This window comes from Juglans regia, chromosome 13 (genome assembly GCF_001411555.2).
Source record: "Juglans regia cultivar Chandler chromosome 13, Walnut 2.0, whole genome shotgun sequence".
Lineage (NCBI taxonomy): Eukaryota > Viridiplantae > Streptophyta > Magnoliopsida > Fagales > Juglandaceae > Juglans > Juglans regia.
The window spans coordinates 3,265,527-3,290,953 of NC_049913.1; the positions used below are offsets into that span (position 1 = coordinate 3,265,527).

Here is a 25,427-nt window from a genome sequence, read left to right on the forward strand (position 1 = left end):
TTTCATCAAGGACAGTCAATTCAACTCGTATATATCAAGTAATTGATCATTAATAATCCGTGTGAAAACAAAAGTATTCAGTATCTAAAAGAGTACAGATGTTCAACGTTCCTGTGAATTTACATAGAACATAGGTAACACAAACTATGCTCGGAAGAGCAGTACGATTTACCCGTGTGTAGAATGTGAATCTTTTCCACCAAGTGTTTGAATAATAGCTTCCAAGAGTTTAATGTCCTTATCACGCTTTGAGATTTCATCCTGCCTTGCACGCAACTCTTCCATGTGTAGCTCAAATACCTCTGCAGCCATCAATAATGTGCTACGTGAAATTTTATTTTGGGGGTAATTGCACTGATAAACTCCAGAAATGGACCATAATTGAAAGACATTTTGAAATTTCAACAGTATCAATTTGCACCCCCGACTTCTAAACCATATATACATGTTTCTATCGATTGAAGCATTTACATTTTCTAACCTAAGCAATTGTATTTGAAACATAATTAGAAAAATTTCCAACCAACCATTTGCAGACTATCAATTTCTGATACATTGCCAAAGTGTTGTAGCCCAAAGGGTTTGGTAGACTTTGGTTAACTGAGCAGGGGCAGGACGGACACAGTACTTTTGTCTTGGTGAATTTCAGGGAAGAAAGGCTACCCAGACCTGGATTTACGGAGGATATTGAGAGGGAACTCATTTAGGCAGGGCACGGAGGGGAAAGGAGATGCTCACTCCGTGCCATCCTTTGCCATCCACCAATTGCCATTTGGCTCATTACAATGAGAACTTGGATGGAGTAGCTTGCTACTCCAGGCTGTACTTACCTCATTCATCCTTAATCCATTGACAGATTCGAAAACAAAAGAGCACTAATCATTTTCCTCCATGTATGGAGCAACAGTTGAGGGGCTATCATGTTATAACCCAGCCAGTTATCTCAGGATTAGGATGTGAAAATTATTGAATGCAATTACTACAAGACAGTTTGTGTATCAGCATGCCTCAATCTTTTATCAAGGAACTTGGATGTTAATATAAGAAAAAATGGTTCACAGTTTGAACAAAGCCTTTTTAAATGCATGCACATGAGGTGGAGGGAGGGGGTGGGTAAGTAATTCCCAGTTTATTGTTCTTGTTAATCTATTATAAGGAGAATGGGACGACTAGGATACAACATACTTGTGGTGTTCTCAAGCTCTTTTGTAACCTCTTGTGCATGTAATTCAGCAGCTTTCTGAGCTGCTTCAGCCTGACGTTTCTCAGAACGAGCATGAGCAGCAGCCGTAATGGCCGCATCAAGTTCTCTTTCCAAAGTCTCTACCCTTTGTTCAAGAACCTAGAGAGACAGTGTAGACTGCAATATGTAAGATTCCTGAAACTGCGATATGTAAGTTTCATGAAACTGCATAAGTACTTCTTGCAGCTATTTGTGGAAGACAAACATGTGTATGCTACCAATGCATAGTAATAAATAACATGCAACAAAATACTATGAACCCAGTAAATTGAAGACCACTTACCAATGATTTAAAAACAATCTTATTTTAGTTATTCTGCAAAAAAATCAAGTTCACCCCGAATGAGGAAAAATATAAGGAAGATCCAATAAAAATTGCTTGTAAATCCTATTGTTGAGAGTTATTGGGGCCATTAGATCCTTCTAACCATTTTGAATCATTAGGGCCATGGTAACACACTAGTTGATACATGAACACATTCAGGTTCAAGGGTCTCTAGCTTTCAACTCCAAGATTTGGAGGTCAAGAGGGTGATCTTGAGAGGAAAAGAGGGATTTTGAGAAAAAAGGTCATTGAGAGAGTAACTGGGATCAGTCCCACCAAAATAAGCCAAAGATTCACTCAAATACCAATCCAGATCATCCCAAAACCGAAACAGAACTACATCCAACCAAAACGTTTTTATCTTAATAAATTCATACATTTGCTAGATTACCGATGCATTTTCTTCAGTTGCTGTCGCGAAGTGACAGATCATTTGGGCTGGGTTTATTTTAAGTTTTGATACGTCCAAAAAAGTGATTGGATAATCTTATAAACCTAATGGCGTATAAATGAATTGATTTGGGTGTATGAATATAGCGAATTAACAACGACGCATACAAAGTTTAGTGCGTGGACTTGATTAAACCAAATACATGCGTATCTCGTCGAATCTCAATTACGAAATCTGACGCGTCATGGACCAAGTATTATCAAACAATCTATAACTACTCAATTCATCTACATCATCCATAACTCGTACATCAATCAAAACCTGGGACTCATATCCATGAAAGCCATGGAAAACAACTTGAGAAAGAAAGAACGAAACAAAAATACAGTTTGTAAAACCAACGAAGTCAATAATCACTATCAACATGAACATGGATTCGCCTTTCTTCCGCAAATACAGCTCAAATCAAACAGAATCACGCAATTTCATTCAAAACGGAAAGAAATCAGGATAATAAAGAAAGGGATGAATTGGATCGCAAAATCTAAGTCCAAACAAGGAGTGACCAACCTTGATGGTACGGGCTTGTTCGGAGCTGAGAGACGCTTTGGCAAAGGTCTCTTCATCGACAAAGACGGATTTCTTGAGGAGTAATTTCTGAAGTGATTCCAGATTCGAAGCCATCTCCGTCAGATTGGTTATGGCTCCCGTCCATCTCTCGCTTCCTTTGCTCTTCTCCTCCGTTGCCATGTTCCTCAGATCCCTTGGAAAAAAGCCATAGCAGCAAGCTTTATTGGGCTTTACAAGTTTCTATTGGGCTACGCTCTGCTAGAGTGGGCCATAGAGATTCACATTCCATAATAAATAAAGAGGATATAGGCCGTATTGATTTTTCATAGGCCCAGTGTATAGCTTATTACGGGTCTAAACAACGATCGGAATGTTAATAAAAATATTTAAATATATTTTTTCCTAATGCTATATATAGCTTTAGAGTATACAGACAATATTTAAAAAAAAATTAAAATTTTTTCATGTGAGTCTCGAGTTTATTTAATTTTTTTAAGAGAACTGCTACATACATAAATATAAACTGATATGATTTCATGGGATTCGTTAGATCTATTTTTTAATAAAAGTAACTTTATAATCTGACGTATCACATCAAATCATATTAATTTGTGAGTTTATTTTTATGTAATATTTTTAAGGATTTATCTTTTTTTAAAGGAATTCTGCCAGCAAGACAATACTGCCAAAAAAAAAATTATTATTTATTTAAAAAATTATCCACCGTTAAGAGTGGGTAGAAAGGCTAGGCAAGTATTTAAAATATATATTTCTGGATCATTTTGCAGGAGATACAATATTACAGCCAAGCCATGAGAAAGAAGGCAGCAACGGAGTTTAAACTTAAAATATAGATGTAGGAACTGAAGGCCGAAGGGTGCTTTACGACCAAGCTATTTTAAGAATTGATCCCTCGTTGCTTTTACGTGGGTGCTCTGCAGCTAAACAGAGTTGCTTCATTCCAAATATGTCCTTTTCGACCAGCCGTTTGTGCTACAATTATCATGGCGTCTGGCCACAAAAGAGGACGTTCCACGTCTGATCTTCGTTCTTTTTCCAACCTTTTACCCATTCCTCTTTCCAACTTTACCCTCTGCACTATGCTCCGTTACATTTCTTGCTGCTGCTTCTTCTTCTTTTCTTCTTTTAAGCATTTGGGATTTTATGAGCATATAAATAAAGCGTTAGTTTATACACAGTGATCGTTTATATAAATCTATACAGTTATATCTAAAAAAATTTAAAATTAAAATAATTTTTTTATTCTTTTATCTTTATTCACTAATAAGATTGCACAAACAATTTCCCACTTAGGACTATAAATAAAATTTTTCATAAATAATATATATTTTACTACTAAGAGCACTCTCATTGAATTAGCGAAAAGTTAAATCTAATGAGTATTTAGTTATTAAAGAGTAAAATATGCTAACATTGGATTAGTCAAATTTTAAATATTTAGAATTTAGCTACAGTGACTTTTAAAAGTTTTTCTAAATTTAAAGGTTACTGTACATACATCAAATATATATTTTATTAATTATTTCTCTCTTCATTTCTTTCTATCACATATTTTTATCATAATTAATATATTAATTTGATTTAGTGATATATTAATTTAATAAGAATATAATTATTAATTAACATATAATAAGTAAAATAGTAAAATATGATTAAATTAAATAAATTAATAATTAAAAAATTAAATATTTTTAAAATTATTAGTTATTCATTATCATATAATGAATAAATATATAATCTAATATAGAGATTTAATGTGAATAATCAAAATTAAATTTATCTTATATTATTTTATTATTATATAATAAAAAAAATAGCTATTTCAATATAGAAATTTATATAAATAAAATAATCAAAAATTAAATTTTTTTTATATTCATCAAAATTATCATTTAATTTTGATTAATCTAATAAGAGTGTTCTAACAAAGTCAAATGTCTACTCCTGGGCGGTGGGGTTTTTTATTATTTTAAGAGTTATTTTTATTTATAGTACATCATTTTAATTTATAAAATGTAAAATTTAGAATTTTATGTTATAAATTAAATTATAATAACAGTATAATTTGTTTTTATTATATATATAAAGAAAAAAGGTTTGGGCGAGCGAGTCAAACGAGTCTACGACGAGAATGTTGCAGTTCGTTTCGATTTTTTCGATTCATAAGGTACAAGGGTGTACACGTGTCAGACATTCATTTGAAAGCATGCAGATATGCAGGCATGGACCCATTATGCGAATCAACCTGAGGGCCCCAAGAGGTTTATCGCTTTCCGGCTAAGTTAAGCCTACAATCACTATTTGTATGGGTTATTGTATGCGTACGTGTACGTAATTTTGTTCGCAAACTTCGTCGATTCGTTCGTTATGCCTGACAGCATGAATACGATCCTTCTTTTCAACTTTTGTTGACGTTACTTGCCCCTTGGAACGGATTCAAATGCCCAACATATCCCTATCTTGGGGACCAAGCAAATACGGATCAAGGAGCAGCCACCTTGCATCAAGGTTGGCAGTGTCTCTGGTGGCCACGTCACTGCTCTTTTTGACCGCTTTTTTTTTTTGTCTTATTTTTTTATTTACAGGAAAGGAAAATTGGGTTTATATATTTCTTACGGGAGAAGGGCGTGAACGTCGAAAATTCCAAATCAGATATGGGAATTATGTCAAAATTAATCATAAATACCGCGACTTTTTATGTGACTCCAAAACCATATCCGTAGGGCTGGTTTATCCTTCAATTTCAAATTTATAATTTTTTTATATAATTATTATCTAATCATTAAATTTTTCTTAAACTTTTAAATAAAAAATAATTAAAAAATTTTTAAATTTCAAAATAAAAATTATATAATAATAATAATAAATTATTATTTTTATTCAATTTATATTTCTCTTATTTCTCAAAATTTCATTAAAAATCTTAACTCAAACTATTTTATTATTATTCATAATTTATTTCATTATTATTTATAAAATTTATTTTTTTGGATTAAAACGAGAGCCTAAATTAATATATTGGTGTAAAAGATGGAACTTTGAGAAAGATAATTTAAAAAAGGGAAAAGCAAGAAAAGGTCAAGAATGCATGGAAAATGGACAATTCGTAGGCATATTTTTATTAATAATATATTAATTTAGACGGTTAAAAGTATCTTTAATTATTATATTTAAATAGATAACTAATTCTTTATTTGAGTGTATCAAAACTTAATACATAAGTTGTGCTGTTAGAAAGCATTGGTGGTCTACTCTCAAAATAAGATGTTCTCCTTAATGACTAAGCATTTTTCGTTTTTACAAGTCATAATTAAATCTCTAATATGTATATACATGTATATATATTGTGTGTGAATGTATATATGTGTGTAGTGGGTAGAGACAACATACTTTTGCATCCTTTGTTCAAAAGAGAAGTGCTTCAGTAATAAAGGAGTTTTATAAAATTAAATTTATAAATTGACGTGATTTTATACAATCTGTTAAGTCTATTTTATAATAAAAATAATTTTACAATCTAATATATCATATTAAACTGCGTTGATTTGTGAGTTTATTTTTATAAAGTGGTTAAAGTATTTTTCGAGAAAAATATATTGGTAGGAAATTTAATATTTTTTTAGTAATATTAGATATAGTCATAAGTTGTATAAGTTTCGTGCACTTTATTTAAAAAATAATGAGATCTAATATTAAAAAATTAATTTTTTTATGTGAGTTTTATATTTATTTATTTTGTTTGAAAAAAAATATACTAGACTTGCATATTTTATAATTATTATTTTTTATTTGATATTTAATGATAAAAAAAAAAACATACGAAACTTACCAAGGAAAAAATTATTTTTATTATTTAAAAACTTAACAGGAAGAATAGCTCAAGGGTCTGGTGATTTCGTCATAAAGAAATTCAAAAAGTTATTGAGATATATTCGAAATCCGTTATTTGAGGAGAGAAATTGGGATGGGTTGTTGAGAGATGGATACGAATAACAGTAAAATCAAAGCAAATAAAAACAAAATCTTCCGAATTGAATTCTCACTAATTATTAAATGAGTATTAATAATTAATACTAAAAAATAGTTTATTTTAGCAAGAAACTCTTTCTCCACGCGCCGCCCCCATAGATATAGTATATCTGCAGAGACATCGAGTCAAGCACTGAAGCTCGGAGTGACAGATGTTCAATGCGAGGTTGAACGGGCTGGGTCCCACACTCGCTTTTGGGCGTGCTCTACACGCATCGCAAAGGAGTGTCAATCAGGCGTCATAATTTTCAGATTAAAAATTGTGGCAAAAAAGTATGAAAGTAAAATGCTTTTAAAATAGTGTGTTGAGACTCAAACAGTATAGTGTCTGTGCCGGTACGTGTGTTTGCGTCGCTTTGCTCTCTGTGCGTTATAATATTGTATATATATATAAACATCGTGTGTGTGTGTATATTTCTATTGGGGCCGGGCCATATAGCGTCTCTTGCTCTTCAGCTTTAATGGCGTGAGAGACCGTACCGGGTGGGGGTGTATGTGTGTGTATCTACGGTCCCTCAGTAAACCGTATGTAAAATCCTTCAATCTTTGCATGCTTCACCAACTCCTCTCAAAGAAAACCCAGGACCCAAATGAGATGATTTTTATCGGAATGAAATGCGATCGAAATGTTTCTCACAACATCACAAACAAAAACCACATTCATTTCGATTTCTGAGCAACACCCAGATGATAGAAATTGGTAATCTCTTCTGGGTATTTGGTATTTAGCGTTTGTGAATCACTGTCTGGTGTGGGTTTTCTGATTCCGGGGATTGAAGGGTTTGATTGGTTTGTGGTCTCGTTCTCTGCTGCGTGTGTTTCTATTTTTGTTGTTGTCGCTTCTTGTTGTTTGTTTGCTTGTTTGATGTTTGAAAGAGTTGAGATTGGAGAAAACATGAAGAATGATGAAGAGCTCGAAACGTTGTTGGGCGAGATCCCTTATGCAACATCACGCAATATCCATCATAATCATCATCTGCATCAACAACGCAACGATACTCATCGTGTCGGCCTTGGCCATGGGCCTTTGGTAAGTCAGAAAACTCAGGGCATGTATGGTATATGTTATGATGACCCTTCATGGCATTATAAGCATACATGTGCATCATCTCCTGTTAGTGGGCTGTCTTTGCATTCAGATGGCTCTTCCTCAACCTTATGCTCTGGCGGGAATTCTTTCTCTGACAATGGATCACCTACCCCACCTCCATTAGAAGAGCCTAAACCCCATACGCCTTTCCACTACTCAGATGGATTATGCTTGGATTACAAAATCCCCGATTCATCTATTAGGACGAAGACCGACGAGAGTTTGATTGATGAACTGAGTCTGTGTAGAAATTTTAGTGAAGTGTATATTGGCAACGGAAAAGAGCATTTTTTAAATTTAAGAGATTACTTGATAGACCGGGATAGGCATCTCTATCGTGATTGTTCTTCCAGTGGGAGTAACCAAATTAACACCGATGAATATGGGGACTACAGCAATGTCGGGAGAGGATTTTCTAATTATATGGGCCTTCAATCCCCTGTTCCATTAAGTTCTACAAGTTCTGATGGTCAGAGGCGCTCGACATTGTCCGGATTGCAGCAAGAATATGAAAGGGCTAATTCATTGGGGTCGAGATTGTCCCCCAGACAGCCCGATAATTTTTTACCTCAGTTCAATTACTGCAATAGCTCGATGAAATATCCGAGGCAGAAAACAAAAGAGCAGACAGGAAAGTATTACCTGAGAGGGAGTCCGGTATCGAATCTTACCACTTCTTTGAGTGGACTGCCAATGGTTGAGTCTCTATTATATGCAAGACAAGATGGGATGAATTTAAATGAAGAAAGAGGTATATTGACTCTGGCCAATTCTCCTGCATTGACTAACCCGAGGCCTCCTCATCTGAGTGTTGAAAACATGCTACCCTTTGGCCTGCCACTATCTAGTGGAAGGACAATGATTTCTCCAAACCTGAGCATCCCACAAGCTGGTCTCGAGTCTGTTACTGGCGAGGAGAGCTTCATTTTTCAAGGTGAGGCTTTAAATCATGCAGGCAGCAAGGGATTTGATCGTTCAAGGGGTCAGAGTAAGGGAACCTTGCATGAAATTGGTGCGAGCAAGCATGTAGGAAGGTCACATCTAGATGGTCGGCATCAAAGTGCAGGAATTTGTGATAATGCTCGGAGTACTAGGATATGTTGCCCATTCTCTCTACCTCCTAGTTATAACTCCTTGGCTGATGCTCAAGGCTTCATCTATTTGCTAGCAAAGGATCAGCATGGTTGTCGATTTTTGCAAAGGATATTTGATGGGAGTACTCCAAAAGAAGTGCAAATTGTATTTAATGAGATCATCGACCATGTAGCTGAACTTATGATGAATCCCTTTGGGAATTACCTCATGCAGAAGTTTTTGGATGTGTGTAATGAGGAACAGAGAAAGCAGATCCTGCTCAAGGTAACTGAAGAACCAGGGCAGCTTGTCAGAATCTCTTTAGACCCCCATGGGTAAGTCATGAGCATAATGTATCTTCATATTACCTTTTCTTATATCTATGACCTTTTCTTATATCTATTTTAACACTTTTTTCTATCAGAACTCGTGTGGTACAGAAGGTTATTGAGACTCTCAAAACCAGGCATGAGATCGCACTGGTGATATCGGCCCTTGAACCAGGGTTTCTTGCTCTTGTCAAAGACCTCAACGGAAATCATGTGGTCCAGCGTTGCTTACAATGCCTTGGCATTGAGCATAACAAGGTGAAGCGATTAATCTTCTTAAATTGCCAGGATTTGCTTGGTAAAGACATGCATCATATCACCATGGTTTCATATCACCATGGTTGACATGAATGTAGAATATGCTCTAGTAAGCCTGATCTGTGCACAACTGTAATAAATTTGTTAGCAAACCATTGGATTGGTTTTTTATCACTTATCTTAATGCACATCTTTAAACTGATAATCATGCGTCCCTTAAAGTCTGATATACTCTCTCTCTATAAGTTATGAAGCTCCAATTTTGTAATATCAAATTTGTTAGAAAATACATATGGCAGTTATTTACAATTTTCTTGTGACTGTTTTGTGATGATAACTGTTCTTTTAAATTAGAATCACATGGAAGAATTCACTTTTTATTTTACCTTGCAAATGTGAATGCAGAATGAAGTTGTGTTTTCATCTTATGCAAAATTAATTTCCAGAATGGAAAACAATCCATGTCATGGTTAGTTATTGATGAGAAAACAAATGTTTAATCAAAGACAGTTGACTAGCTACTCCTCTACTCTCAATACATTTACTTATGCGATGTTTAAATCATGAGATTTTGGCAAGTGCGGCAAAATATTCCAAATGAGAATATATGTACTCATCTGGTTTATGATAGTCCACTGCATTGTCATCTTATGTATGCTTTTAGTTTGACATGGCTTCGCAGAAAAGAGAGAATTAAGTCAACTGATATTGAGTGTGAATTTATTTATTAATTGTTTGATAGTCTGTAGCATATTTAACTGCACGCAGGAATGATATAATCAGGCCTCATGTTTGAGGATAGATTGTCATTTACTGCTATTGAGGTCATTTTTTTTGTCATAAAATCTTACTGATTACTGTGTAAATTGCATGGTATGGTAGGTTGCAATATCTAGAAGAATCTGAGTTACGTTTTCAAGATTTTGTTGGATCTTGCCTTCATCCTCTATGACATATTGCACTCAAAAATGTAAATCATTCTTTGCAAAATAAATCAGTCATAGTTCTGTATACTAAGAAGAGCTGAGATTGTATGAACACATCGAACCAGAAGTGATATGTGTGTGTGTGTATAAACAAAGATTTTGTATTTTAAAAATACGAAATGAGTGGCCTGTTAGATGTTTCTACATGCCATCTTGTACATATTTCGAGTACTTGGCAACAATAGGGGGAATAGAGAATTAAATTTAGCCATTGAAACCAGGGAGGTCCTAGAGGGAACATCTGATATAGGATTATAGTTTCATCCAAATTCTCCTTATATATTGAATGCCCTTGTGGCCAGAAAGTCTTTTTCAATGATTATAGAAGGAATGTCGACAAGATGTAGCAAGAAAACAAGGATGCCCTTGTTCGATACAAGTTTCTTTGGCCAGAAGTTGGACTTGGTGCTTCCATCTTTCTGGTTGGAAACAGAAAAGGAAAGTTTAGCTCCTATAGCTATCAATGGGATATAGTAATCAACCATATGATATATGTTGAAGGAGTATTGCCTTTTGGGGCCATATATGCCTAGTTTAAAGCAACACAATCCTTGCATGATGATTTTTTTTATAGAATATCTCTAGAAGCTTCTTTTACATATAGTTAGGGCATTCCCTCTGTTCACCAGACTGACACCTGATTGTGCGCATATCAGTATAAACATAAGATGATAAAGAGCTTTATCAATGTGAAAATTAGTTTAATTGACCCTTCTACCACAGATAAAATGCAACTTCCAGGAAAGAGTCGATGATAGTTCACCAGTCTCCCAATGATTTTTGTTGTGGGTGCCATTAGAAACTGTAAATGCTTGTAATACTTGCTCCAAGATTGAGGAATCTATTCTGATTAAGTTGGTGTGCTAATTTACTATGAACACATGGATCAGAAGGCCTTAATTGTTCTGTGACTGAAAAAACGTTCTTATAGATGCGAATCAGATTTGGTTACTAGTGTTAGAATCACATTCTCTCCCTTCCCCTCACCTTGTGGCCAAAAGAAAATTAGAGTGTTAAGAGCCATAATTTTGTATGCAGTTTCTGCGTATTATCATGCGAACTTTCTCTTCATATATAGTTTACACTTCCCTTTATATCTATATTTGGCAGTTTATATTTGTTGCTGCTGCAAAGTATTGTGTTGACCTTGGAACTCATCAACATGGATGCTGTGTTTTACAACGATGCATCAGTCATTCAACTGGGGAGCTTCAAGAAAACTTGGTTGCTGAAATATCTTCCAATGGACTTCTGCTTGCTCAAGATGCGTATGGGTAATCAACATGAAAATTGCGACTCTATTAGTAATTACTGATTATATTTTTAGCTAAAGGACATAACACTTGCTTTGTTCAAGTGTCAATAAATCAAAAACTTCTTCTTTGAGTTATTCTTAGTACAGAAAACATGTCCCATGCCAAACCATGTTTAGTTCATGATAATTTGATGAATCTAGAGTTAAATATTGGGTGGCCAAGCTGTTTTTGAATTGGGAAGTTGGTAGACATGCACACTAGAAAGATCTGTTTGGGTTTCAGACTAGGACCTCTTTGCATGGAGCCAATGTCTCCTGCTAAGCTAATGATAAAGACTTAGCTTTCATATAATTACTGTAAATGTATAGTAGCTGCATTCTTATAAGCCTCCAATCCAAACTCTATGTGTATGTTAATTGTGATCATCATCATCTTGTTGTTACATTGTAATAAAATGGCCTATCATAATGGAAATGCATTTGAAAAACATTTACTTATCCGTGTAATGTCCATTTATGTCCTTTGAAGTTTTGAACCTCGTTTTGTGGACATGCATATAGGGGATCGTGCAGCTGTGAATGTTTATGAAAATTTGTTGTGTTTAATGTTTTTTTATTACTTTCTTATGACAGTTATTTTTGTCATTTGGTTTCTTAGAGTGAATCCGTGGAACATGTTGTCCAAATTCTTGAAAAGTTTTAATGCTTTTGTTGACTGCCCTTTCTCCTTAGTACCATTTTGGTTTTCTTCTTCTTCTTCTTTTCAGAAATTATGTCGTTCAGTTTATCTTGGAGTTAAGAATCCCTTATGCCACTTCAAAGTTGACCTCCCAATTTGAAGGGAACTATGTGAACCTCTCAACACAGAAGTTCAGCAGCCATGTGGTTGAGAAATGTCTTGATGTATTCAATGATGAAATCCGATCAAGAATCATTTATGAATTGCTCTCTGTTTCACACTTCGAACAGCTGCTCCAACATCCACATGCGAACTACGTTGTTCAAACAGCTCTTCGCGTTTCTGAGGTATGAGAATCAAATTTGAATTTTTTTTTTAGAAAAAACAAATAATGTAAATAACTCTATGTTGAATTTTAGACATGAATAGGTTGTCACGGGGCAAATCTTGTTTGGCCTCAGTTTTCTGGAAGGAAAAAAGAATAAAGTCCATTTATCTCATTAAAAGGGATAAAATATTGTTTGATAATGCCATGCCATCTAAATGTTTTATTAAATGAATTAGAGTTGTTCAGTATTTATTCATCAATTAGTCCTAGTTTTCTGTTTCGTGCATGTATATCAGAAGAAAAATGGTGCTTCTAGATGTCTTAGTCATATTACTAAGAACTAGATTATCTCTTCTTCAATAATGTACTGGTTTTTTTCTTGTCAGGGTCCTGCACACAATTTACTGGTTGAAGAAATCGAGTCCCACAAAGCAATTTCACGCAACAGCCCGTATTCTAAGAAGATTTTCTCTCAGAAGCTTTTGAAGAAGTGATGTACATTCACATTTTCTCCATTTGAATTAGTGTTGTTATTCTACACCATCACTAGCATGTTAACTCTTCCACTACCATTCATATCTATCTGTAGAAATTTTAATCTGTAAAGTCTGATGCTGATAACCGGACAAAGAATTCATGTTCAGGACTGCACAAAATGGCCTCCATGTGCTGACCTGAGTGGGGAAGATAAACCAATTTTGCTTCCAGTCTAATCCTGGACATCATGTATTTTTTTGTTGTGTTGTTGACCTATGTTTTGGATATTTTCGTTTCGTTCATTGTCGGACTTTCACTGTATTTTTGTACAGTATAAATCGTTTAGGATCCGGTTGCTGTTGCTGTTGCTGTTGCTGTACAAATTCGGATGCTTTTTCTGTCATTTTCTATTTGATTTTGTATACGCATGTTATGTCCTCTTGCACATGAAAATTCATTCATACTGAGTCTGTGAGCTGAGGTTATGCTGGTAATGAGAGGTAGCCATGAACAACAAATAGGAGTAGTGGGTCAGTTTAGCCAACTCTTGAATGGGGTGTTGGCTGCTAAATGTTAATGGCTGATACAGTATGTAGAGGGAGGCGCTGAAATGGTAGTTAGGGTAGTTGCTGTCTCATTGCTTGCTTCTGCAGTAGATACTACATCACCGATTCACCGGTGTCTCTGTCAAGCTCTATTAACATCGAACATTTTCCTAATTCCCATGGAATCTTCCAACAGTTTTTGGATTGGGTGCGGCTACTACGCCGCCCCATTTTGACCGCTGAGCGGTATGCACAGCGTAAATTTTTTTTTTCTTTTTTTTTTTTATTATATTTTTTTAACATATTTAAATATATTTAAAAAATAAAAAAAATACATCAATACACTTAAAATTACTTTTTTAATCATTAAGTAAAAAAAAAAAAAAAAGAATTTTGACCAGCGGTCAAATGGAAGTGTTAACTTGGGAGACAAAGTAGACATTCTCTTTGGATTACATATTGACTCCCAAGAGTTGGATGTAGAATGCATTTTCCTTTTACATTTACGCTTATATGACGACTTCATTTATATTTTTTTCTCCTTCTATTTCACTATATAGATAAAATATTTTTATTTCTCATCTTAAATTTTAAGTCTTATATTTTTACCTAGTTTCAAAATCAAAGGATTTTTAATGACGTTTTGAGAATGAAAGAGTAATGTTATCTACTATTCTTTTTGGAGTTCCGCTTTAGAGCGATACCGACCGTTCTTGAGTGTAAATTGGCACCCAATAGGCAATTGACATCTCAACATTAAAGGAAATAAGTCCATGAGGATGACTACATCCTATTGTTGCCCAAAATACCTTACAATATGTTTCCTCTCCATCACATGCATGCAACCCAGACCACAGCCCCGTTGTTATTCTCCACCAGTCGTCGCCACCCACAACCATTTTGCCGCCCTCCCTACGTACATGCCAGTAGCCCAACACCACTGACAGCCACCACGCAGTCTGACGCGGTACCACCATCAACTTCCCTGTCATTCTTCCATTGTTCTGGGTAAAAGATATGCTATAAATATGAAGTTGGAACCTTCATGTGTAAACAAATTATCGCCAATAACATAGTATTATTTCTAAACAGGAAAATAAAAGAACAATTGGTGAATATCAACCAAATCAAAGCACAATAACCAAAATTTCCTTTTTTTTTTTTTTGGGTGGTGGTTATTGGCTCATGTGATTTTGATCAAACTTTGAAAAAATGGGACTCTTCATAAAAATTTATATTCTGCTTATGACAAATAGACAAAGATATGCTATAAAACATATGCTAGGAAGCAGAGATTTAGTGCTTCTTATCCATGCGTACATCGGTACATGCCTAAAATGAATAAGTTATGGCATGGGGAAAATGAAACATAGCAACACAGCATATAAAACACAGCTATGGCGTGGGGAAAATGAACAAGCATAACTCCCTGTGTACATGCCCAAAATCCAGATTTAAAGATCCTGAACTATCACTTAACTATATATATTTTTAGAAACCAAGTATAGAACAAAAAAATAAAGATAAAGAACGTGAAAAAAAATGAAATTGTTAAAACTTAATTAGTCATAACAGTGAACAAGTCATAAAAAAATTATAACTGATGTTAGGGCTGAAAACCAATGGGTTCGGCGCGGTTTCGGTGCCAAACCGACGCCGAACCGATGTCTGCCATGAGATGAAAAAACCGGCCGAAACCGATCGATTGGGAGAGAGAAAACCAATATTATCGGTCTCGGTGCGGTGTGGTTCGGTTCCTCAGTCTGCTGTCGGCGTCTCTGCGACGGAGGAGGGATGTGCCGCCGTTTACCATGAGAGAGTAGAAGAGTTGCAGATTAAATGGAGAAAGGAAAAAGACGCGGGAAAGAAGAAGAAGAGGGGCCATCATTCCGTAAATCCATTTTGAAACGATGCGGCGTCATTCCATGTGTTTTTTTTTTTAAAGTTTCAAGGAAAAAACGACGCCGTTTCACTTATTTTAAAAAATAAGTGAGAAATATATTTTAAAAAAATATATATAAGACTTCGGCCGGTTCTTCGGTTTAGATCGGAATTGAACCGCAGACCAAATCGGCCAACGTCGGTTTCCTTAATTTTCTACCGCTGGCCGATCGGTTCTCTGTCGGTTTCGGCCAGTTCCTGAATCCGGCGGTCGGTTTGAGTCGGCGGCAGTCGGTCCGGCCGATTTGTATATAGTCCTAACTGATGTGAATGTCTCTTGTCTCCCTCTCACATCCAAAGGCTAGATTGATGTGAATGGCGGCACACTCCAAAAGCATTATAATTGATGAAAATTCTGTCTGAAATATAAATCTCTCTGCCATCAAATTTTACATATTTTTTTGGAAAAATCTCTCAAAACACGTATGAGTTATGAATCTTTGAGGAGATTTGATGAGGGTGCGAGAGAGAGAGAGAGAGACGAGGGCCGTCTGACTTGGGTAGTTAACGTTTGCTTCAAGAGAGAGAGAGACAAGGGTGAGTGATGAGGGGCTTTCAACGACGGTGAGAGATGAGGAGATGAGATAACTTCGGTTAGTTTTGCTTCCCTACATTGCGTTCCATTATCATCTTTCTATTATTTTACGATGATTATTGTTATGTTTTATTTATAGACTAATCATTTAGGAGCTTGTTTAAATAGTGAAACGATCTTATTTTATTTTATTATTATAATTTTTTTAATTTTTTATATAAAATATAATAAATAATTTAAAAATTTAAAATAATAATAATATTAAAAAAATATTATAATAATATTTTATTTATCTTATCTCATTTCATTTTATCATCGTTAAGTCATATTGTTACATAAAAAAAAAATTGAGAAAAAGATGAAAAAAATAATGATACATAGAATCGTCGATCGAATCACACCAATAGGCAATAGGCAATAGATTTCTTTTTCTTATATTTATAAAATAATTGGATCGCATTATTAATAATAACAAAAAAGAAAAGAAAAAAAAGGAAGGGCAGCATACCGAAAGCACTGCTCCAGTGCACCGTTGTTTTACTTTCAAGTTTTAATTCAATTAAAAAAAAAAATAAAGGAAGAACAAGTGGCCACATCATGACGCTCAACCACACACACTCTCAGTCCACGACATGAGGGCACCACTATATTTCCCCCGGACCCCAACAAACAATTGGTCCCCAGACACGTGTCGTGATTCCAAAACCTACCAAGTACGTGGACCAATCACCTCGTCGAAACTGATCGGATCTCATCGCCTACCTCTCGTCCACGAATTCTGATATCCACCACCCTTGTATTGATCTCCTCACCACGTGTCAGCCCCTGCGTCACCCTTTTTATTCATCCTAAAAATAATAATAAAATATTCTTATCAATTTTTAATTTAATTTTTTTTGCCCGAACGCTCGTGCGAGAAGACGACTCTGGAAGCTCCGAGAAGTCCCTGAATCAGAGAGCCAGATTAGGGAAGTGCTGCGATTTTCTCTCAACTGTTACAGGGAACTTTCATTTTTCCGGTGAGTATTTATTTTTCCAGGATTTTTTTGTTTTCCCTGTGAGCTTTGCTCGAAGATCGTTGCTGATGTAGCTTCAGCTTTACCCTTCTAGTAACTCCAGAATATTTTAGTTTTCCAGGTAAGTTTTGCTTGGAGATCGGTGCTGATTTGGTTCTGTAGCTCCAACTTTCCCTTTTAGCAACTTGGTTTTTTTTTTGTTGGACCAGGGGTGGGGGCGGCTTGTATATGTTTAAATTTCTTGGTTGTGTTGGATTTACTTGCTACTGAGAAAATATCGTAAATGAAATGTTTTTTTTTTTTTTTTTTTTGAGTTTTCATCGTCAATGTTCAGACGATATGTATAAGTAGAGAGAGAAATAGATAGCCTGAATCTGATAGAACCCAAGGGGAAAAAAATTGACAGAAAGAGAGAAGGAACGATCTTTTTGAGGGGACCGGGCTTCCTAGTATTTCTCCTGCAAATGAATTATTCCTTGATAACCTGGCATACGGCATCTACAGCTCATTACAGGAGCAGATCACGCCAATATGGTAAATCAAGCATAGTTGCATGGTTGGTAAAATACAGAAAAACCAGTAGAAATATGTGGGAAAATATTCAGTTATATTCGGGGATCCTAACTACACCAATCTGATTCTAATATTTTTAGTACTTTGCTCAATTAATTTGAGCTTTTCCAGTTTTTCCCCTCAAAATAAGCATATAATAGTATAAACTGTGACACATATTTTCAATAATTGATTTACGACGTCATTTTTTCATTGTTTGGATCATCAGAAAATGTTAGTTATTGTTAAGATATAAAATGATAAAATCTACCTCTTCCTATCAGCTTAAGCTTTTGGGACAAGTGGTGATTTCACATGGTATCAGAGCAGAGGTCCTGAGTTCGAACCCCGACTCTACACTCTACCCCATTTAATTAAATATTTCACTTGTTGGGCCTACTCATTAAGGGGAAGTCTGGCCCACAAGTGAGGGAGAGCGTTAAGATATAAAATGATAAAATCTACCTCTTCCCATCAGCTTAAGCTTTTGGGACAAGTGGCGATTTCACAGTTATGACTTGATAATCAAGTACTAAGCCTTAGGGCTTTCAATGCAAGAAATTTCTGAAATTGCATTTAAATTAAGCATAATAAAAGGATTGGATTAGTAGGCAAGAACAGAGAAAAGGAGGATCATAATTATTTCTCTTTCCACATACACACATTTTCTTCCATTCCTCTAATTTCCTAATAGTTATTGGGGTTGATTTTTTTTTAAAATTTTTTAATTTAATTTTTGGGCTCTTGGCACGTGCTTCATTTTGTTGTTTTGAAATGCAAAGATCTGGAGATGCGGACTACTTGCACCTGGACAGAAAGATCCTATAAAGCTTCTATAAAGCTTCACTGTTTCCTTATAAAACGTAACAGGACACAATTTTCCTTCTTTCTTGGAATCAAACAGATATTAAGTGTCTGTGTATTGGTTTGGGTTTGTGTTTGTGTTCCTAGATTTCCGTTGTTTTTGATTTGTTTAATCATGTAGGACTATGGAAACAGAATGCGTCAATGGGAATACTGCTATTTTGTTTATTTTTCTTGTCTATAATATTGCACTGCTGTTTATTTTCTAATCAGCGACATCAGTGCTATAAATTTTACGACTAAATTGTAAGATTTCCACTTATGTTTCCTTAGTTTATTTTTGACTCAGAAAACGGTTTTTGGTGAGAGGATTTTCTCTTGAAACATGATATCATATAAATCAACTGCATCTTTCTGGGGTGGTGGATAGAAGAACCGGAGGAATGTCAGACTTGTACATGTGTGAGGTAGTGTGTGTATTTGTATACATAATTTTTTACTTATTCGCCATTTGGTAGTACTGAATATGTTCAACTGAAATGAATCATACATTTTAACAAATCCAAAACCATCAGAAGGTAGAATCAAAAGGAAAAAAGAGGACTTCAATCTAATTCCACTAAAATACATGCATCGTAATGAGAATTTGATGGGAGAAATGTCTTGAGACTCAAGTGTGCTGACTTTGTTGGTTATTTTATGTCATATATAGGTATATCAGGGCAACTGAGTAGTTTTTGTTTCTTAAATGATAAAATAAATGGATTTATTGAAAGAGAGGAAAGGAAAAGGAAAAAAGGAAGCTGGTGTAGTTAAAATTCAAAATACTTGCAGGAGATGCAATGTATGACAAAACTAGAAGAAAAAGCTAATAAGCAACAGTAGTCTTTATGTGAACACATTATATTCAACTGAACAAACCTCTTACGTCTTAGGTTACATGAGATCTAATGCTTTGAAAAAATAAGAAGAAAGATCCTCCTAGAGAGAAAAGGGAAAATAATTTTTTCTGGGTATGAAGTTTTCTATGTATGTTTATGAAGACTTTTTTTATGATAGTCTTTATGTTTATTAACTTTCCTTTTTCCAACTGCCTTAATGTAGTTCTATTGAATCCTGTCTGAGTTCTCCCTATGTTTTTGGATTATCTACCATTCATATGAATTTCTATTATAAGCTTCTTTGTAATTCAGCAGTAAAAGCTTTCTTTCTCCTTTGTTGTTGAGTATCTACTGTTCATTCGAATTTCTATCAAATGAACAAGGTCTTATGGAATGATTACTATATGTTTTTCTTTTTCTTTTTCCCTCATGTGATTTCTATTATTATGGATAAGAAGAAAGAAAAAACCTATTATAATGGATAAGAAAAAGGAAAAACACCGAACAATCTTTTCCCTATAGATCCTGAATTCTATCTAGTATTCTGTCTAAGTCTCTGGTCATGATGTTGCAGCTTGAAGATAATATGTGGGATGACTTTGGTGAGAGTGACGATCATATAGTGCCTCATCATGGCAATGAATGTGAGGATCAAATTGCTGTACAGGATGATAGCTGTAAGAAGCCACAAGGTGTAGGAATTGGTGTTACAAGTAATGCTGCCAATAAAAAAACTAAATATGGTACACGAGGCAAGGAGGAAAGGAGTTCACCAATATTGACCAAGAAAGACACGATGTTGGAAAAAGATTCATGGTCTCAAACACCTGATGACATGTTTCCTTCTTCATGTGATGGCGACTCGCTTAATGGAGTAACAATTACGGAATCTGATGATACAAGGATGCCCAACCATTGTTTAAAAAGTGGGAAGATAGATTCTGGTGGCAGTGAGTTTTGTGTGGATGATTCTATCTTGGGTGAGAAGTGTGCTGCAGTTGAGAACAACTTGTACCGTTATCCACTCAGTAACATATCCCAAACAGATAATGATCTCAGTTTTTTGGACAATGAACATGAAGGCGAAGAAAGCAATGATCTCTTATCCAGTTGGTGGCCGAATATAGAAAATTTTGAGGATGTTGACAGGATGTTTAGGTGGTCTTCAAATTCATTCTTATTATGGTTGGCGTTTTCTTATTGTTTTCCTTTTTGTATAATATACTACTGCTGGTTTTCTTTGTAATTGATGATTTAGTAGGTTTACGTGTTACTTTTGATCTTACAGAAGTTGTGATTCAAGTTTTGGGCTAGGGTCACTTAGTAATGAAGACGATTTGTGCTGGTTCTCATCTTCACATGCTGCTGAAGTATTCGAAGATGCATTGAAATCTGACAAGTTTATAGGTCATGAGGCAAGTGTGTTCAGAAGTATTTCAGAATGTGATGAAACGTCCAGTCCAAAACGTGCATGTCTTCCAATCAATTATCCCAACAAGAAAAATGTTTCTATACGTGGTGAAATGAATTCTTATACGTCACATATTGACGACCCTGCTTCCCTTGGTCAGTTATCATTTGTGAATGGGTCTGATACGAAAACTGAGCACAGGGATGACTTAATGCCTAAAGAACAGGTAGTTTCTGTGATTTCAAACGATTGCATATATATATATTATGCTTTAATTTACTCCCTGTTTTGGGCAAAATTTTGAGATTCAAACATCCATCTTGCAGTCACTTGCCATCAGTGGTTGTATTAAGGGTTTTTTATTTATTTTTTTTTTTAAAAAAAAGGAGGACAAAGCCCCAATTTTATTAATAACTCCTCACTTTTGGCTGTGTGGTTGTAGTAAGTTGAAGCTTATAACTATCAACTTATTTAAAAGTTAATATGAAAAGAAGATTTTACCTTACAAAACATTGAAAACAAGGCATTGTAATATCCAGACCTTGGGGACCACCTTTTCACTTCAATTTAGTTTTTGACTGATTAAAATGTGATAATGTGGTTGGTAACAAATGTTCTTATTAGAATAAAGGCATTGTGTGTGTTTGTCATAGAACTTGCAATAGAAAGTGATTGTAAATTTTGTTTTTGTGTTCCCCTTTCTCTTGACCTCGTTTCCCTTATTAGGGATGTTATTTCATGTGGTTTGTGTTTAAAAAATGATTTTGGTATATTTTTCCATATAAATTTAAATGTTTAATCTATGTGAACGGCTGACAGCTGCATATCCATTTTCCCTTATATTGTGAAGAACATAACTACTTGAAATTCTAACAAATTGTATTCTCCACAGATGAATATGCATAGAAAGAAGTCCAAGAACCAGAGCCAAATGGAAAGAAAAAGGAAAGATCGATATCTGGAAAATGGAGGTTCTTTTCACTATTATGGTAAACATGCGGATCTGGGTCATCACTATGGAGACTCATTGTGTGAAGTTTTTTCTCCCCCGGGAAATCATCAATATAAACAAGATGTAGGACCTGATACATTGTGTTATATTCGGACACAGATACCCTGTATGCACCTGGAATGTAGTCATCCTTCAGATAAAGTTTCAGTTTTTCCAGCTCCATTAGGTAACAAATCTGAAAACAGTGGCCATGCATATTCTCCTAAGGAGTCTTCCTATGCATCAAATCCAGTCCAGTCCATGGAGAGCTCTCATTGCCCTTCATTCGAGGTTCCAGCAAAAACAGTCAACGAAAAGAGAGACCAGCTATGCCAGGATTTACAAACTCCTACGACTAGAAAGTTTAAAAATGTCGATACGTCTGCTCCGATGGAATTTTGTCATCCTGTTTCAGCTCATAAGCAAGTTCAGCACTCTGAAAATGAGGTTGAAGTTCATAGTGAAATCAAAGGAGTTAGTGTAGGAATTCCAACAGACTTGGATTCTTCAAATGTACAGGAGAGCTCTTGCATGAGCTCTGTGGTGGATGAAATCTCACTAGAAGCAACTAATTTTCGCCAGCTTCAACAAGTGATGGAAAAGGTACAAATGTTACTGAATATTTATTTGCTACCAACTTTTAAATGGGATTCTATGAGAACTTAAGTGCTGGCATGTGAAATGATAAATCATCTAATGTTGTTCATTGTACAACTCATGTAAGAGCTGAATTCTGTCATTAGTTTCAGATACTTCTTACTTGCTTGAACATGTCAATATTTGGCAAGGTGGGAGATCAAAGAAATGTGGGAGTTGGTTTCCCAAAGTTCAACATGGCCTTCATTCACCCTTCTAATCCTTGACAAAAATGAAATGCCAATTCATTTTTTCTCCAATTTCTGATGTTGCAACAATTTCGTTCTTTGAAGTTATGGAAAAATCTTTGAAATATAAAATTATTGAACTAGAAACACTGATTAGCACTTAGATTTATAAAACATAGACCATGATTCTCATCACCTTTGTTTTTCTCTTTTAATTTTAGAAATGCTAAAAATAATAGAGGAGCAAACATTGGTAAAGAGAAGAAACGAAAAAATTCAATTTGATACCCAGATTGGTTTGGATTGGATTGTAAAAGGTGTTGTGTGGGCACGTCCTAAGCTGCACATTAGTTGTGTGAAAGTTAATTTTGGGCTGTGGAAGCAATTATAAGGAGCTTTATTGTGATTATTTGTTTTAGAGTGTGGTGCAGATATAGCTAGCTCTTCACTAGATCATGACAATTGGCATCATAATCAATCTAGTAATGCCCTGTGGCATAAGGGCCCTGCAGCAAGTGATAGGACAAAAATAAGCAAACGTGTAGCGTATTAAGTTGACATTGTTTTATAAGTTAGATTTGCCTTCAGCGAAAAATGTGCTATACAAATACACGTTGTATAAACTTGACCTTGAATGATCAACTCTATAATTATGTTTGTAAACGTTTTGTGGCTATTTGGTTTCAAAAACAATAGCTAAGAAGAAAACTACTGATGTTTGGCCCATATATTTTGATATGTCGGTTTGCATTATCATTATCTAAAACCTACAAATGCAGTTTCTAAAACATCTTGTTGAAGTATTGGAGGTATTTTTTAGACATTCTAACATTTCAGTCTATTGGTTAATACACATAAAACACATATAAGTAGCGACAGGTGAAAAAACATTGAAGTAGCATCTGGCTTGCATGTAATATTATATCACAAGTTTGGTTTGGGCTGAGATTCTACATTATTAATGTTAAAAAAAGTTTTAAATAATATGGATGATTAAAATTTCTGCTATTGTTCATGTGCAAATTATATTGTGAAAAATTGTCAGAACATGTTGACGCACAACTAGATCACTCAGAATGTTTCAATATCGATGATTACCCCATAGATAGTTCCAACAGTATAGGAACAATAATCAATTTTAGCTAAGGTAAAGTGAATAAGATAATAATGTTGTCTCAATTCTTACATAGATTTACAATTATTCATTAGAGAAAATACAAACAAGAATCCTATTGGGGGGGATGAATCAAGATAATTTTTGAATCAGATGTCCTGTTTCCCTCTCGATGATGAAGCTTATCCCCCATCGTCTCGTTGGCCAACCTTGACCCCTGTTATTTTGAGGTCATATCTAGTATTTAGTTTGCCTCGATTTGGTACCGCCCTTGTGGCTGCACCAAAACAGTGCTTTACCCCTAAATGTCCAGTCAACTAATCATCTTGATATTTAAAAAGTTGGCATAGAAAGAGAACTCCTCGATATTCAATGAATCAATATATGTGACATATCAATAGGTTTCTCATAACATGCATACTCTAGTGTTCAATATTCTTCAATTGACTGACCTGAAACTGCTTGAATTCAGTTGGATATCAGGACTAAACTGTGTATAAGGGATAGTCTGTACCGCTTGGCTAGGAGTGCTGAACAAAGGCATAATTGTGCAAATTTGATTAGTGGCAATGGAGATGGCAGAGATGCAAGTAGAGCAGTGATGTTTCAAGAAACAAACAAGTATGCAGTCACTGCTTGCTCTGGCTTTACATTTTGTTTTCAATGCTTGCTGTACTGCTGTTAACTGGCTTTGCTATAATTCATTTTGTTAAGTAAGATAATAAATGGTGAAGTGGGTCATATTTCTTTGGACTGGGAGTGTTAAAGTTAATTCGTTTTTCATGATAATTACCCTGGATGATGTGTATCTATCTTGCTCTTTCTTGTAGTAGCTGAATTTCTGCTAAGAGTGTTCTTCAGTCTTTGATTAAGTTTTCTTGTGCTTTTAATAATTCCCCTATTTAGGTGCACTGGATTTGTGGATATGGAAACTGGTACCAATCCCATAGATCGCTCTATAGCACACCTACTGTTTCACAGGCCCTCGGATGCATCCGCAATGCCTACTAACAATGCCGTCTCTCTTAGGTCTCAAGGCTCGGTAAGCCTTTTACACTTTTAATGCCATATGCTGTTTGTTATGTATCAAAATCTTGGGCTTATGCTGTGGGATCTTAATTAGCAGATTCATGGGTCTGATAATAGTCCACCTGTGATGGCTGAGACACAAGTTTTCCAGGAAGATAGCGTTGCCAGTGCACATAAAAAATGCTGATGACGGACAACAAATAAGGAAAAAAAAAATGGTTAGCGCTAGCACCATTTTTCTTAAATATGTTTATTTTTGAATTTGACTGCAAATCAGAATGTATAATCAAGCTTTTGAGGCCCAACATAGATGCCGGGTTTGGTTCGAAACGTGTTTGTTAGATAGGCTTTTGTCTATGTTGGTGTATATCCTTGCAGCACTCATCTCGATGAGCTAAATATTTATCCTCTGTGTCAGTCTGTCACTAGAATTTCCTTGCATCTCCATCTCACCCCGTTGGTACCATTTGATTTGTTATCTTAACATGTCCTTGGCTCATGCCTGTTTAATTTCTTAGGATAAGACACTTGTGTTAATTCTTCTGTTGGTATCCTATTATTTTTTTACACATGTATGAACCAATATTTGCGGAAAAAGATGTGCCAAGCGCAAGTATTTTGTAGTTTCGATAGCTTTTCCGCTTGTTAACCGATGGCACACACATGTCAACTAGGTTTTTGACACTTTGCTCCATCAATAGCTTTTCTTTCTTCCAGCTTCTTTTTCTT

General features: G+C 35.2%; 3 protein-coding genes across 7 annotated transcripts; 2 read left to right on the forward strand and 1 right to left on the reverse strand.

Annotated features, from left to right (window-relative positions):
- LOC109007675 lies at positions 1-2,800 on the reverse strand. The gene is made up of 3 exons (XM_035684002.1): positions 2,530-2,800; positions 1,186-1,342; positions 1-302 (listed from the first exon to the last, which is right to left on the reverse strand). Exons 1-3 carry the CDS (start codon positions 2,707-2,709, stop codon positions 169-171), a joined length of 471 nt encoding a protein of 156 aa, XP_035539895.1. The 5' UTR covers positions 2,710-2,800; the 3' UTR covers positions 1-168.
- A 4,198-nt stretch (positions 2,801-6,998) lies between these two features.
- LOC109007676 (pumilio homolog 5-like) lies at positions 6,999-13,458 on the forward strand. 2 transcript variants are annotated; one of them, XM_018987449.2, is made up of 6 exons: positions 6,999-9,078; positions 9,168-9,330; positions 11,427-11,590; positions 12,339-12,597; positions 12,965-13,073; positions 13,168-13,458. In XM_018987449.2, exons 1-5 carry the CDS (start codon positions 7,445-7,447, stop codon positions 13,070-13,072), a joined length of 2,328 nt encoding a protein of 775 aa, XP_018842994.1. In that variant the 5' UTR covers positions 6,999-7,444; the 3' UTR covers position 13,073; positions 13,168-13,458. The 2 variants fall into 2 exon arrangements, with proteins under 2 accessions (XP_018842994.1, XP_018842993.1); XM_018987448.2 differs by having other exon boundaries at positions 12,965-13,068.
- Positions 13,459-16,943: 3,485 nt separating this feature from the next.
- On the forward strand, positions 16,944-25,321 carry LOC109007677 (protein LNK1). Of its 4 annotated transcripts, XM_035684546.1 has the most exons (9): positions 16,962-17,095; positions 17,206-17,213; positions 18,798-18,915; positions 19,904-20,487; positions 20,618-20,966; positions 21,633-22,334; positions 24,142-24,290; positions 24,576-24,711; positions 24,796-25,321. In XM_035684546.1, the coding sequence occupies exons 3-9, from the start codon at positions 18,892-18,894 to the stop codon at positions 24,883-24,885; spliced, it is 2,034 nt and encodes a 677-aa protein (XP_035540439.1). In that variant the 5' UTR covers positions 16,962-17,095; positions 17,206-17,213; positions 18,798-18,891; the 3' UTR covers positions 24,886-25,321. The 4 variants fall into 4 exon arrangements, with proteins under 4 accessions (XP_035540438.1, XP_035540439.1, XP_035540437.1 ...); XM_035684545.1 differs by lacking the exon at positions 17,206-17,213 and having other exon boundaries at positions 16,944-17,095; positions 18,782-18,915; XM_035684544.1 differs by lacking the exon at positions 17,206-17,213.
- The last annotated feature ends 106 nt before the right edge of the window (positions 25,322-25,427 follow it).

What these genes read in the sequence shown, in the direction of transcription:
- LOC109007675 (XM_035684002.1), bottom strand. Translation starts at nt 2,709, where the DNA reads ATGGCAACGGAGGAGAAGAGCAAAGGAAGCGAGAGATGGACGGGAGCC. An exon ending in AACAAGCCCGTACCATCAAG is followed by an intron (nt 1,343 to 2,529) that starts GTTGGTCACTCC and finishes CTGTCTCTCTAG; the next exon opens with GTTCTTGAACAAAGGGTAGA. An exon ending in AGAGCTTGAGAACACCACAA is followed by an intron (nt 303 to 1,185) that starts GTATGTTGTATC and finishes TGATGGCTGCAG; the next exon opens with AGGTATTTGAGCTACACATG.
- LOC109007676 (XM_018987448.2), top strand. Translation starts at nt 7,445, where the DNA reads ATGTTTGAAAGAGTTGAGATTGGAGAAAACATGAAGAATGATGAAGAG. An exon ending in ATCTCTTTAGACCCCCATGG is followed by an intron (nt 9,079 to 9,167) that starts GTAAGTCATGAG and finishes TTTTTCTATCAG; the next exon opens with AACTCGTGTGGTACAGAAGG. An exon ending in CAGCTCTTCGCGTTTCTGAG is followed by an intron (nt 12,598 to 12,964) that starts GTATGAGAATCA and finishes TTTTCTTGTCAG; the next exon opens with GGTCCTGCACACAATTTACT.
- LOC109007677 (XM_035684545.1), top strand. Translation starts at nt 18,892, where the DNA reads ATGTCAGACTTGTACATGTGTGAG. An exon ending in GATGTTGACAGGATGTTTAG is followed by an intron (nt 20,488 to 20,617) that starts GTGGTCTTCAAA and finishes TTGATCTTACAG; the next exon opens with AAGTTGTGATTCAAGTTTTG. An exon ending in TTCAACAAGTGATGGAAAAG is followed by an intron (nt 22,335 to 24,141) that starts GTACAAATGTTA and finishes GCTTGAATTCAG; the next exon opens with TTGGATATCAGGACTAAACT.